At 38.5% G+C, this 14,380-nt stretch overlaps 2 protein-coding genes across 2 annotated transcripts; both read left to right on the plus strand.

Moving 5' to 3' along the window:
* Positions 1 to 4,492: 4,492 nt before the first annotated feature.
* LOC147498541 (uncharacterized) lies at positions 4,493 to 5,308 on the plus strand. Its single transcript, XM_086563265.1, has 3 exons — positions 4,493 to 4,792; positions 4,886 to 4,971; positions 5,092 to 5,308. The coding sequence occupies exons 1-3, from the start codon at positions 4,493 to 4,495 to the stop codon at positions 5,306 to 5,308; spliced, it is 603 nt and encodes a 200-aa protein (XP_086419391.1).
* An 8,381-nt stretch (positions 5,309 to 13,689) lies between these two features.
* Positions 13,690 to 14,142, plus strand: LOC147498542 (uncharacterized). Its single transcript, XM_086563266.1, has one exon. The coding sequence runs from the start codon at positions 13,690 to 13,692 to the stop codon at positions 14,140 to 14,142; it is 453 nt and encodes a 150-aa protein (XP_086419392.1).
* Positions 14,143 to 14,380: the final 238 nt, after the last annotated feature.

Below are 14,380 nucleotides of genomic sequence, written 5' to 3' on the forward strand. Positions count from 1 at the left end.
GATAGAGACGGGTTGTACAACTCTCTTGTTCGGGATATTCCATCTTCCCAACGTACGTTATACCAGCGAGTTCAACAATTTATCAATGTTGAGGACGACACGGTTGCTCGAACTTCTCGTGACAACGATAAGAAAGGAAAAGATTTCAATGATCAATGAAACAAATTGAAGAATCCGACTTTTAATCAACAACAACCCAATCAGAAGCCTCCGTATAAGAAAGAAGACTCCACAAGTAGGACCAGAAAGCCTTTTACTGATTTTGAATTAGCTCTACTTAATACTAAATATGCGGTAGTTTACGACAAAATCAAGGATAAAAGTCTGCTCACTCCGCTGTTTCTCCTGTGCGACGACACTAAAACAACTCGCAATAAATCGTTATGGTGCAAATTTCATAATGATTACGGTCATGAGACTGAGAATTGTCAGTCTTTGCGGGGAAGAATTGAAAAGCTTGTGCAGAATGGGAAACTTGATCAATATGTGCAGAAAAAAATGATAACTCAAGCTTTAACTATAACCGATCACAATGTCATTAAGGTTGGACATGCCGTCATTGATTCATTGTCCAATACTCAGCGGAAAAATGCTCGTCGTTCTAAAGTCAAATATCTTTCTAATTTTTACGAAGTTAACGGGATCAATTTCGTGAAAACTTTTCAAACAGAGACTATTGAAGATGAACCATTGTGTTTCACTGACCAAGATCTAATGGGAGTGCATGTTCCTAATTATGATGTTGTCGTGATAACTACGTATATTAGTTGTATGCGCGTACAATGTATAATGATCGACACTGGTAGTTCAACTAGCATTATGTTTTCTGGGTGTTATCACAGTATTCCTTTTATTGATAACTTGGTCACTCTTGAAAATGTGTCTATCGTTGGTTTTAATGGTATCGCTACTCATTGCGTTGGAAAGGTTTCTCTCCCAATCACTCTTATGTAGAAGGAAATCAATATTGATTTCCTATTGATGGATTGTAAATCTCCTTACAATGTCATCCTTGGTCACGATTGGATTTATTATATGGAAGTTGTCGTCTCAACATATCATCAAGCTATCAAGTTCCTATTCAATAGTAAAGTCTGTAAAGTGCGCAGCGATCAACTTGCATTTCTAATTTGCCACGACAATGTTCTCGATAATTATAAGAAGTCTGAAGTTGTTGGACAAACTATTCTGAGTTCCAACGCCGTCAAATAGTAATTACAGCATCTGGGACCTTCAGTTTACTGTGCCAATAGAAATATTGAAGGACCCTGACCGTCGATCCACTTTTAGAAGTTCAAATTGGGCAACTCCCTGAAGAGACAACTTTTATTTCAGCCGAACTTCCAGAAGCGGAGAGACGCGAGCTTATTTTGTTATTGAGAAAGAATAGTCATGTTTTTGCTTGGCAAATAAAGCAAATGCCTGGTATAGATCCTTCTGTGGCTTGTCATAAACTCGACATTGATCCCAATGCAAAGCCGGTTAGACAAAAGCCCCGAAGGATGGCCCCCGATAGAAAGATGAAAGTGAAAGAAGAAATCGATCGTCTCTTTTTTTCTTTTGCTAAATAGGATTGAAATTCATTAATGAGAAAAACAGAAAAGAAAAAAATTGTACAGTGTTAGAGAGTAAGGGGTGCTAAACTCCTACGTCACCAGTGCACACTCAAGTAAATCTATAGTAGATTTCGTCTGGTACCTCCCATTTATAGACCCATGGGGGTCTACCATCACATATGTAACTATTACTGGTACTAGTACCTAATTCTACTCCAAAATTTGCGGCTTTATCAGCAGTAAAATTCACCTCTCGCCAAGTATTAGTGATAGTACAAAAGGTCAATTTGGTCTGCAATTCTCTCCATCTTTGCTTCAACTGCCATGGAATTTTACCGTGAGTTGAATCTCATTATCGCTGCCCTTGAATCGGATTCGACCCAAATGGATGCTCGACCTTTCTCGACTTGCAATCTCCATGCCTTCAAGTATAGCGGTACACTTTCGGCCATGTAGTTTGTTGCAATGCCAATGTTTCTACTGTAGACAAAGATAAACTCACCATTTAAGTTTCTACCAACAGCACCAACACCAGCTTCTCCAGGATTGTTCTTTGCAGCTCCATCTGTATTGACCTTAGTCACATTTGCATTAGGCAAAATCCATCTACATGGCATAATCCATTAATAGGAAATTGACCGTTTCTTGTCTGTTAATTTTATAAGGCCTGTGACTTATCCAACATGGTTGTCAAATGTAGTCGCAGTGCTTAAAAAGAACGGAAAATTATGTATTTGTATCGATTTCACAAATCTCAATAAAGCATGTCCGATTCATCCGTATCCATTGCCTCATATATCTGAAATGGTCGATGCCACATCTCGTTTTCAGCGTTTGTCTTTTTTGGATATTTTTTCTGGTTATCATCAGATTCCGTTATTCATTGAGGACCAAGAGTTTATCAGATTCATTACGCACCAAAGAATTTATCGCTACTGTGTAATGCCTTTCGGTCCTCAAAAACGCTGGAGCCACATATCAAAAGCCAGTCAACACTATTTTTTCTGATCTACTTGGAAAGACAGTCGAAGCATACATCGATGACATGGTTGTCAAATCTACTGAAGCACCTGATCATCTTATTGATTTGCAAGCTGTATTCGACAGACTCTCTCTAATGTCAACATGCATTTGAATTCGACTAAGTGTTCTTTTGGTTTATCGTCTGGTAAATTCTTAGGATACATGATGACTAGATGCGGAATTGAAGCAAATCCGGATTAGATTCGGTCTATCCTTGAAATGCCTTCTCCGACGTCAAAGAAAGAGATTCAATGACTTATAGGACGCTTGGCTGTCATAAATCGCTTTATCTCTCGCTATTCTGAGCGATGTCGTCCTTTTTTCCAAACATTGAAAGACACATCAATTTGGATAGAGGACTGTGAACTTGCATTTTGTCACTTGAAAGCATACTTAGTCCAACCTCTAGTTCTTGCCAGTCCAACAATAGGTCTGTATTTAGCCGCTACTGATCATGCCGTAAGCGCCGTCTTATTTGTCAACGGTGACAATGGTCATCCTATATTCTTTGTTAGCAAGACTCTTACAACAGCTGAAACAAGGTATTCTCGAGTGGAAAAAATTGCATTAGCCTTGGTTTATGCTGCCCGACGTCTTAAGCCTTATTTCTAGGGTCGAGTTGTCAAAGTTTATACCGAATATCCACTGCGAAAGCTTTTTCGCAATGCCCAGGAATCAAGTCACCTCGCATAATGGGAAAGTTACCTTAGCACTCATAGCATTATTTTTAAAACTCACGCAGCTGAGAAAGGGCAAATTTTGGCTTCGTTAATGATTGATTTTCCTATTGATGATATTCCTATGTCTGACGCATTACTGGATGAAGAAAATATCGTCGACAACACACCACTATCTCTTGGGGGCGATGACTTGCCACACTTATCAGATGTATCTGCCGATTGTTGGATTGTTTACATTGATGGTTCGCATAATAAGTCTGTCTCCAGTATTGGGTGTGTAATCTTGCAGCCGAATGGAGAAAAAATTGAGAAGTCCGTGTGTTTGGGTTTTGACGCTTTAAATAATGAGGCCGAAAATTAAGTCATTTGTGGCTTTGCGACCGCTTCTTCACCCACGGCTTAACTAAGTTACAATTATTCACAGATTCTAAGTTAGTTGCTAGCTAGTTTGGAGGATTATATGCAGCTCGTGACGAGAGAATGGTGGCTTATTTGGACTTAATTCATCAGATTGCTCGAAATTTTGAATCTATCAGTATTGTACAACGTCCGCGTCATGATGTGCGACATGCTGATTCTCTCGCATATTTATCCGCGGCAGTTAAGTCAAATGAGCCTCGCCAGATTACCATTGAATTTCAAAAGGAGCTGAATATCGATCTGTCCATCGAGGATTTGCGCGATATGTATATCACTCAGAGTTGTTTTTTTGTCCAGACATTTTCTGACGAATCGCGTCATGCTAATTTGATATCTCTTGTGCTGACTTGGAAGCGCAAACGTGATCTTGATAATCAAGCTGTTGTTGCAGAGAAAACACTTGATCCACAACTTATGCTATCAGATGACCCCAATGATCCTGTCAATGATATTGTTTCAGTCCATACCGACGATGATCATGAAGCTGACAATGCTCCAGAAGTTCCTGATATAGAGCTAAGTTTTTCGCTTATGCCTTGTGACGAGAATAATTGGCATCTTCCTTATATCACATATTTACACGATCACATCTTGCCTCCCGATCATAAACTGGGTGATCGTGTCTAACCCGATGCTTGGAAATATTATCTCATCTCGACTTCAGACGGTTTTTTGCAACTTTATCGCAAAGGCACAAGTCTTAACCCTATGCTTCGTTGTCTCAGCAGAGTTGCAGGTTTACTCATCCTCGCAGAAATTCATTCAGGCCTATGTGGGAACCACTCCCGAGGGCAAAGTCTCACTTATAGAGCAATGACACAAGGATACTGGTGGCCATACATGCAAAAAGATGCTAAGTGTTTGTCTGAGAAATGTGTTCCTTGTCAGAAATATGCTAATATGGGAACTCTTCCAGCGACGGAACTTCATCCAATCTTGAGCCCTTGGCCGTTTGCGAAGTGGGGTCTTGACATTGTCGATCCTCTTCCGGAAGCTCCTGGCAGTGTTCGTTTCTTATTAGTCGCAATTGATTATTTTACCAAGTGGGCTGAAGCTGTGCCCTTAGCCCAGATCCATGCTTCAGATGTTAAAAAGTTCTTATGGCGTGACATTGTTTGTCGTTTCGGTATTCCAACATCATTGACTTCCGACAATGGAAAACAATTTGATGCTGAAGAAATTCGACAATTTTGTTCTGACTTGAAGATTAGTCATAATTTCTCGGCACCGTACCATCCTCAAGCTAATGGACAAGCTGAAGCTACTAACAAATCCATTCTTGCAATGGTCAAGCGATGACTTCAACAGGCCAAAGGAAATTGGGTTAAGGAACTTCTTGCGGTTATGTGGGCTTATCGAACCTAAGCATTCAACAGGATTTTCTCTGTTTAATCTTGCTTATGGTACTGAAGCGGTCTTGCCTACAGATTGATGAATCCGACCACACGAACTTCTGCCGTGGAATTGGAGTCGAATGATCAAGCACTTGCTCAAGCCAAAGCCTTGATAGATGAGACGAGAGATGTTGGTCTTCAACAGTTAATTCATTATCAGGCTGATATCAAACGAAAATATAATAAGAAAGTTCGACTTAAAGTGTTTGAGAAAGATGACTGGGTACTCTGTTGAAAGATGAGGTTGATAGATTCCGGTAAATTTGGAGAAAATTGGATAGGTCCATACATCATTGATCGCCCCGCCACCAAAGGATCTTATTTTCTCCGAGATTTAGATGGGACTGTTCTCGATAAGCCGTGAAATGTGTTTCATCTGCGCAAGTTCTATAAGTAGATTTTAGTTACTGTTTTCCAGTTATCCTGAAAAAAAAATACAATCTTTAGTTTGTTTCCAGTTCAGTCATTTATTTTCCGTTATTATCTTTGCATTTTTCAAGACTCGGTAATTAATAAAGAAGTAGTTCTTTCACATCAGTTCCAATGGTATTATTTTGGTTCTAGCGAACCTAATTATCGCTATGACAAAATCTGACAAAGTTACTACGTTTAGCTTCGTCAGTCTAAGTTTGAATGTTTTTACGCTCGCTTAGTCCGTTACTATCGTTATGACAAAATCTGATGAAGTTACCACGTTTAGCTTCGTCAGTCTAAATTTGAACATTTTTATGTTCGCTTAGTCCATTTCTATCGTTACGGCAAAGTCTGACGAAGTTACCACGTTTAATTTCGTCAATCTAAGTTTGAACGCTTTTTCGTTCTCTTAGTCCGTTACTATCGTTACGACAAAATCTGACGAAGTTACCACGTTTAATTTCGTCAGTCTAAGTTTGAACGCTTTTACGCTCGCTTAGTTCGTTACTATCGCTATGATAAAATATGACGAAGTTACCACGTTTAGCTTCGTCAATCTAAGTTTGAACGCTTTTACGCTCGCTTAGTCTGTTACTATCATTATTTACGACAAAATCTGACGAAGTTACTACGTTTCACTTCGTCAGTCTAAGTTTGAACGCTTTTACGCTCACTTAGTATGTTACTATCGTTACGACAAAATCTGACAAAGTTACCACATTTAATTTTGTCAGTCTAAGTTTGAACGTTTTTACGCTCGCTTAGTCCGTTACTCTCGCTATGACAACATCTGACGAAGTTACCCCGTTTCATTTCGTCAGTTTTGAGTTTGAACATTTTTGCGCTCGCTCAGTCTCATTTTGTCAAGTTAAAGTTAGCATTGGGAGTGTTTCATTCTATTTCATTTCATCTACATAACTCAACAACATTATCAGTTTTCCACATGGATGTTATTTGACATCGCAACGATATTCAATTGCCAACACATACTTTATTTTTATTTTTATCAATAGAATTTTTAGCTCTTTGGTATTACATTCACAAAATCACATAATAATTTGTTTGGGAAAATACAATGGTTCCTTACCAGTTCTTCACTTATACAACTCGTACAAATCTTTGTAATTCATCTTTTCACGTTCTAGTTCATCTCCCGTTTCTGTTAGGTTCTCTGTCAATTGTCTTATGGTCGATTCACAATGTGCCATTTGCACGTGATCTTGGATGAGCCGCTCGTTTAAATCTGTCATCCGCTTGTTAAGTTTTTCTACCTCTTTTTGCGCATGTTTAAGTTCTTAATCTTTGGTCGCCGCAAGTGCCTTCAATTATGTCACCTCTGTTTTTAAGCGTTTGTGTTCTTCCGTTATCTCATAGGCCTTCTCGAATTCTTCGTACGATCTCCGCTCTGCTTCTTCCGTCCGCTTGATTAAGTCATTGTTTTCGTCTTCTAACTCTCTATTGGTTCCTCTTAACGCTTTTTTTGCTTCTTCCAATTTTCGGTTGAGTATCTTCACTTTCTTTATTTCTTCTGGTGCATTGACATCATTCGAAACGAAATTTTTCTTCGCGGCCTTTTCGTGAATTTCTTTCGTCCGTACTACCACCGCTTTTAACCTGCGGCAGGAAGATATCTAGTTTTTCATCAATCTTTCAGACTTAATTACAAATTTATGATAACTAATAAAAAATACTGACATACCTGGTTCATACTGTCAAAAATCATTGACACTGCTCTGTCATATTCTCCGATATTCTCGGTGTTTTGGTCATATTTTCGATATTTTTCGAGCCCCTCCATTGGGCACGACACAATGTCTTTATCCCATATTCTTTGGATTGTTGGCCCCACATTCTCCCACAATATCTCGCTCATTTCATCGTTCTTTCTTTTTTACCACGATTCTTGATTTTCTTTTGGCTTGGACATATTCTTTTCTTTGTTTTTTTTTTTTTCTGAGTTTCTGCCAGTGTCCTTGGTACTTGGCGTGGTCCCTGGCGATACCTTCGCTTCGTCTTCTAGACTTAAGCATCTCTACTTCATCTACCAATTTCAATGGATTAGTGTTGGACACGAATTTCATTACCGTCCAAACACAATAATAAAATTCAATGATCAACTTACTGTTAATAGATTCTGTGGTTTTTCTCTGTGAATAGTATTACCCCTGACAGTACTTGTCAGTGGTCGTGGGATTTTTTGCTCCTGCATTTTGCTCTGCCGTGTGTTTTCTCTCACCAACTTTGTGTTCTTCGCTGCACTATCTTTTGCAAGTATCATTGTTTCGTTATCTTCCCAACTATTCTTTTCCTGCATATACCAAAGCAGAATGATATATTACATCTCCCCGGCCGTTTTACATATCTATGTTTTTCTACGGTACATACATTTTCTTCTTTGGGTTGAGAACATCTTATATTTCGTATGGGCTGTTTTGTGCATTGTAGTCTCGTCCCTCGGGGCATCATACATAATCGCGTTGTTTGTCTCTCTTGGTCTTCGTTCACCCTGTTTCTTGTGAAACATTTTCTTTTGTACAATTTGCTATTTGTGCTTGGCAAGCATAGTACTAATTCTCGTTTTGTTAAATCCGTTCCATCTTCTTTTTCACTATCGCTATCGCTGCCAAATATTGCATTTTTGAGTCTCTTACTCCTGTTCTCCATTTCACTATGTGTCTCCCTTGACCTATCAAGCCGTCATTCGATTCCCCCATAGTTTCTGAAATCAACAATATCATCAAAGTAGCTCAAATCTACCAATATTTCGTCGGAACATTTATTAAAGAAAAAACGAATGTTATTCTCCACTTCCTTGTCCAATTCAATTTCTGGTAGTATACTCGCGTTTTCTGTTAGACACAAAAATAACTCATATTAGTCAACAATTTATTCGTAGTACAATTTTCAATACTAATGTTTTGGCTTACCTCAAAATTTGTTCGGCACTTTAAACTCTGTCGGATTCCAGTTCCCTCGCAAGCGATACAGAAATCTATCCCATCCGGTATATATTTTCAAGAACCCTTTAAATCTTCTATTTGTATTCTTGAATTCAACTTCAAATTTTATATACCCTTTCGTAAGTATGGCTTTTGGTTATATCAACGCGAAGAATTCTTGAGCCCCGAACCTTCTGTTAAATTCATTTTGTAAACGGTGCGCTCTCGTAAAGATTAGCCATAACGAAATTGGCAGTTGTCCCCGTGCAATTTGCCACCACTCCAATAATTGTGCAATTTCTTTACTCAATGGAATTGTACTCCCGCAACTTAATTTGACCATCGTCGCGACTTCGTGTATTCGCTGTACATGTCACCTTCTTTCCACCTCACCAAGTCTACGATCGTCATCGAGTCTTCTTCTTCTCGATTATTTTTCGCCCGTATAATACGGTCGTTTCTACTTGCTGCCAAAAAAAAACCCCCCGGGTCAGATAGCTCAAAAACCGGATTCACCTGATCCAAATGGGGTGCACTGGGCCAAATCAGTGCGACGCAGGTACGGTGCCCTTCCCTTGCTGGCACTGCACCATATCGTGTTTGTTCAAATTAGATTTTGAATAAGGGCGCCATCATCAGTATCACCATCACAGAACAAACACGAGATCAGAAACAAGATAATCAGTAGAGACATGCGATATTTGATCGTGCAAAAATCTAAAATCCAGATCACGTGAGTACCTCATAAACACAAAGTTTCATGGCAACAACACGTACAGCGCATGGACATAAAGCTTCATGGCAATAGCACATACAACGCATTAACATGAAGCTTCATGGTGAGAGCACATACCGATGGCCTATCACAACGAAGCAGACTTCTCTTATGGGATTGGTGGTACCGGCTTCCCACTTGCTGCACAGACCATCTACGTCGATAGATATGGGGCAAGAACGAACGCGAGTCGCTAGCATGCTCTGCCACCAAAGGTCCTGTTGTTTTGTAAGCCAACCTTGTCCCCTGAGCCTAACCGAAAACCGACACAAGTTTATATATAAGCAGAGTTTGATGGAGAGAGAACGTAACTGCTAGTCAACGCGAAAACGAAACACAACGTTCTAGAGCAGAAGTGTTGGCGATACTACAGAAGAGGACAAGCTTTCTGTGACTTCAGGGAGTCTTGACCACGGCTGTTTGATGAGCGTCGAGGCCTTTTCTTGAATTGGGATTTGCGGTTTCGAATTATCGGAAGGAATCGCTCAGCCCTATGGTGCTGCGCCAGCACTTATATAAGGTTTTTCTAAGCTGGTTTTCCATTGCTGGTAGAATTCTTTTCTAATTCAACTTCGTCTCTAATCTTAATTCTTATCTACTCCACATTCTTATCTAATCCGAAACCTTTGAATCCAATTTGTATTTAATTTCCTTTTCTTTCTATTATTATTAAACTGCCCCTACATTTAATTTTAATTGTCTAATCCTAATATCGCTATTCCGCTGGCATGCGTCGTCGAAATCAATTTTCGTATTATTACGTAATGCGTTAGGTACAGTTTTGGCCATTAATTTCTTTTGCAATTTTTTATGTGCATCTTTTATTTTTTTCTGTGCATTTTCAGCCATATTTTATTTAACTACATTGCGTCCCGTATACGTTAGTTTGACATTATTTCGTTCCCAATAATTCACGAATTTTTCCCGACTGTCCATTTTCCTATCATTTACGTTCACACGACACTTTGTTATACATTCCGCTCACTCTTTTCTTATTCCATTTTTTCCTTGATTTTTCTTCTCTTCTTTGCCATATGAACTTTGTTCGCATGCCAAAGAGGGGGCAGTGTTTCGACCCCCACCTACATGGCAAACGTCCCTTAGTAGGGGTCTCTATTTTATTCATTTAATCGACAGGGCTAAAGCCCAATTTGCAATACCATAGATTAATGTACAAGCCCATTAACTCATGTGTCTAAGGCTAAACCTTAGCCACATGGCTTGCCACTAATGTACATTAATTTATGTCCAGATTTGTTTTTTATCAATGAGATAATTATCAGTTGAGAGTTATATTCAATTACAATTACTTAAGCTACAAGAATACTTGAGCTACAAGGAGTCTCTACTCTACCTATATAAATACCAAACTATTTTTTATACAGAACTACGTTCTTGAGACTTGATCCCATCAATAATTTGGGTACGTAGGCAACCGAAAGGTACAGTCTCATCATTCACTTGATCACCATCGCTTTTTCACTACTTTTCCACGTTCTTCATCTTTTTCGTCACCACTTAGTGTTTTGATCATATTTGGTCGAAACAGCTGTCACAATACAAATTGCAAACAATAACACTGATTTGATGTGTGCTTCTTAGCTGCTACTATCAATATCATTGTTGAAGTCAACAAAATATTGTTATGGGTACTCCTGAATACTGAAACATGAGTGCAGTTTCGGTGTGACTGCTACATGAATAATGGAGACTGAAGAGTGTTAGTTAGGTGTGACTGTTACCTGAATAAATGAGTGCAGTTTAGGCGTGACTGCTACCTGAATAGATAAGTGCAGTTTAGGCTTGATTGCTACCTGAATACTGAAGACTGGAGAGTGCAGTTTAGGCATGACTGCAACCTGAATAGATGAGTACGTGCAGTTTAGGTGTGACTACTACTTGAATAGATGAGTGCAGTTTAGGCGTGACTGCTACCTGAATAAATGAGTGCAATTTAGGCATGACTGCTACCTGAATAGATGAGTGCGGCGTGACTGCTACCTAAATAGATGAGTGCAGTTTAGGCTTGACTGCTACCTAAATAGTGAATACTGAAGAGTGCAGTTTAAGCGTGACTGCTACCTGAATAGATGAGTGCAATTTAGGCGTGACTACTACCTGAATAGATGAGTGCAGTTTAGGCTTGACTGCTACCTAAGACATGAGTGTTGAATAGTGGGGACATCATTACTCATACTGTTAAGATGAAAAGGGGGAGGGGGATAAAGTGAAATATAAAGACATGAGAACTCTTCCACATACGTCTCCATATTCTCCTTGTCTCATATACTACTCAATGTCCTTATATCTTCATTTTCTCCCCCTCAAGTTGGAATATACAAATCTAAGTTGGAACATACAAAGACTTGTTTATTCTGACTTGAACTTGAAACGGATGAAACCAAATACGAACGCAAACAAAAAGCTAACCATCCCCAAAGTTATACAACCAACAAATACCCACTTCTAAGAACAAAGCAAAATAAGAGATACTTAGAGTAAGTGGATAACTACCACAAAACATAGCTGAACATTTTAACAAACATGTAACTTGGATGCGGAAATGGAAGACAAATACTTTGTTCACTAATACCAACTTGAACAAGCAAAGACGAATTTATACGACTAAATACCAACCAATGCCCACTTCAAATAACAATACTCCATACTCCAATAGACAAAGCATATATAGGCTAGAAAATATTCGAACCGGTGAATAGTGGCATGAATAGTACCTCAAACAATATCGATGAATAATACTCGTGAACAGTACCGTGAATAGTATCGCAAACAACAACGGTGAATATTATCGTGAACAGTATGGTGAATAGTGCCTGTGAACAGTAACACAAGAGCATAAAAAAAATCAACTAGAATAGCACTAGATCTGCTCGTCGGAAAATAAAATCTCCAACTCAAAGAAACAATTACCACCAAAAATAATAGAAGACAGATAAGCTTGAGCCTTGTCAAACAAAAAGCTTTCAAAAAGAGTTCATCTAGAGAAAGAGAAGACTAGATCAGCAAACACCAGTGGAAACATGCTATTTCATACAGATGGGCACACCTATGATTGAGGGCAAAAGTATAGGCGCGCGCCTATGAATCAAGACAGAAGAACTTCAAACTTTGTTGCCCTCTTCTCATGAGAAAGATTGAAACTTGAATATTTAAAACTGAAAAAGAATTGATTTTTTTTTCTTGTATATTGATTTTGGGGATACCTCTCCTAGCCTACCACTAAACTTAGATTTGAACCTAATGCTCCGATACCATGTTAGTGGTGATGTTAGGATAGTTCTATTTAATTATTTAGATAACTAGTCGTCGCTATGTGTAGCGTCCAGATTAGCTTTGTCATCATATCCTACATTATTATATATATTATCACGCAGCAACTACTAAATACGTATCCACACTTATAGAAACGTGAGACACTTTACATACTTCAACAGTATCAACTGGTGATTTGGGTTGTGGTCTGCAGCTTGATGTTTTCTTAGATATGAGGGTGATTATATGAGGACCTCCCTCATTGCTTTTCCCTCTCACACATGGTTTGTGTCAATCCTAATATTATGGGCTTAGTCAATCTACAGGTAAACATCCTTGGGCAAGTGTGGTTAGTCTTTATGTCGTGATAGATAGCCAGATAGAGTTCATGTCTTTAATGTACTTTTGAGACAATAATAAAATTTCAACTTTACTAATCAAAAGAAAAATTGCAGATAGGAAAATACCTCAGATGAGGCTAAGAATCCTAAGGTTGAAGCTGGTGACAGTATTTTGTGGTTATTGAGTTTTACCAACTTGAGAAAATGGGGAAACGATAGTTGATTTTCAAGCCATAGGAGAATTTTTTGCTTTCATAGCCAATTTTGGATCAAACCCATGATCTCTTTGTAACTTTTCACCAATTGTAATCGCCAGGTAACTTTTTATTAGTTAGGGGGAGTAACTTTTTATTAGTTTGGTAGCAAAGTATGGTGGTGCTTACTGAAAACTATTCCAAAGGGCTCTTCTCTTCTCTCTCTCTTCAATCTAATATGAAAATTGGGGTTTCTTCATAATCAGATCCTCAATTTATACATTTCACTATTGCTTTAGTGAATTTTTTGCTTGCATGTTTGATTGGAGCTTCCTTGACTCTTCTGATCAGCAGTAGTGCAATTCCTATTGAATATAGAATATACTTAATATATGATTCTCTAAATATAGGATATACTAAACACTCCTTATAATATATCCTATATATGTAATTTCTTAATTACTTAGCGTCCAAGCAATTGTAACTATATAAGGAGAAGGTCTTCTTCCATTGTAATCATCGAAATATAATAAAATTAGTCCTTCTCAAATCTCTTATTCTTTGTATTAGTTTCTATATGGTATCAGAGTGGGTTCGATAATTGAACCTGGTTCTTTCGAATTGAATTCCGCTGCGAATTTCAAATTGAAAGCTCAATGGGTTCCAATGATGATACAACAATGGTATCATCAAACTCAAACCATAATCCTCACATTGTTCATAACCACATCGATGTACCCTTCCCAACTGGCAATACCCTAGATGAGAAAAATTACACCCTTTGGTTGAAGGTCATGAAGATGCGTATTAATGGTCGGAAGATGTGGGGGTACATTAGTGGTACTAAAACGAAGCCTGCAGAAGGGAGTGAAAAGTATGAAAATTGGTGCTCAGAGAACGATAAGGTGAAAGGATGGTTGTGTAATTCAATGTCCACAACACTAATGAACATGTATGTTTGTTTGGAAACTGCGAAGGAAGTTTGGGACTCTCTTGAAGCTATGTACACCAACACATCTGATGAAACTCAAATCTTTGAGTTACAAAGGAAGTGTTTCTTAACAAAACAAACTGGTCGATCTCTTGCGACTTATTATGATGAATTAGCAGCAATTTTTCAAGAGATTGACTAGCGCAACACGGTGAAAGGAGGAAGTGTTGAGTTTATCGCCCTCCTACAAAAATATGTAGGACGTCTTAGGGTTCACATGTTCCTATCTGGATTGGATAATATGTATGATCAAGTGCGTGGTGAAATTCTTTGAAAAGACCCACCACTTACTTTGGAACAGTCTTATCAGATAGTATGAAGGGTGTCAGTTCACAAACAGGTGATGGGAACTCAAGCACCTTTAACTGAGTCTTCAGTTA

Source organism: Coptis chinensis, chromosome 5 (assembly GCF_015680905.1).
Source record: "Coptis chinensis isolate HL-2020 chromosome 5, ASM1568090v1, whole genome shotgun sequence".
Taxonomy (NCBI): Eukaryota; Viridiplantae; Streptophyta; class Magnoliopsida; order Ranunculales; family Ranunculaceae; genus Coptis; species Coptis chinensis.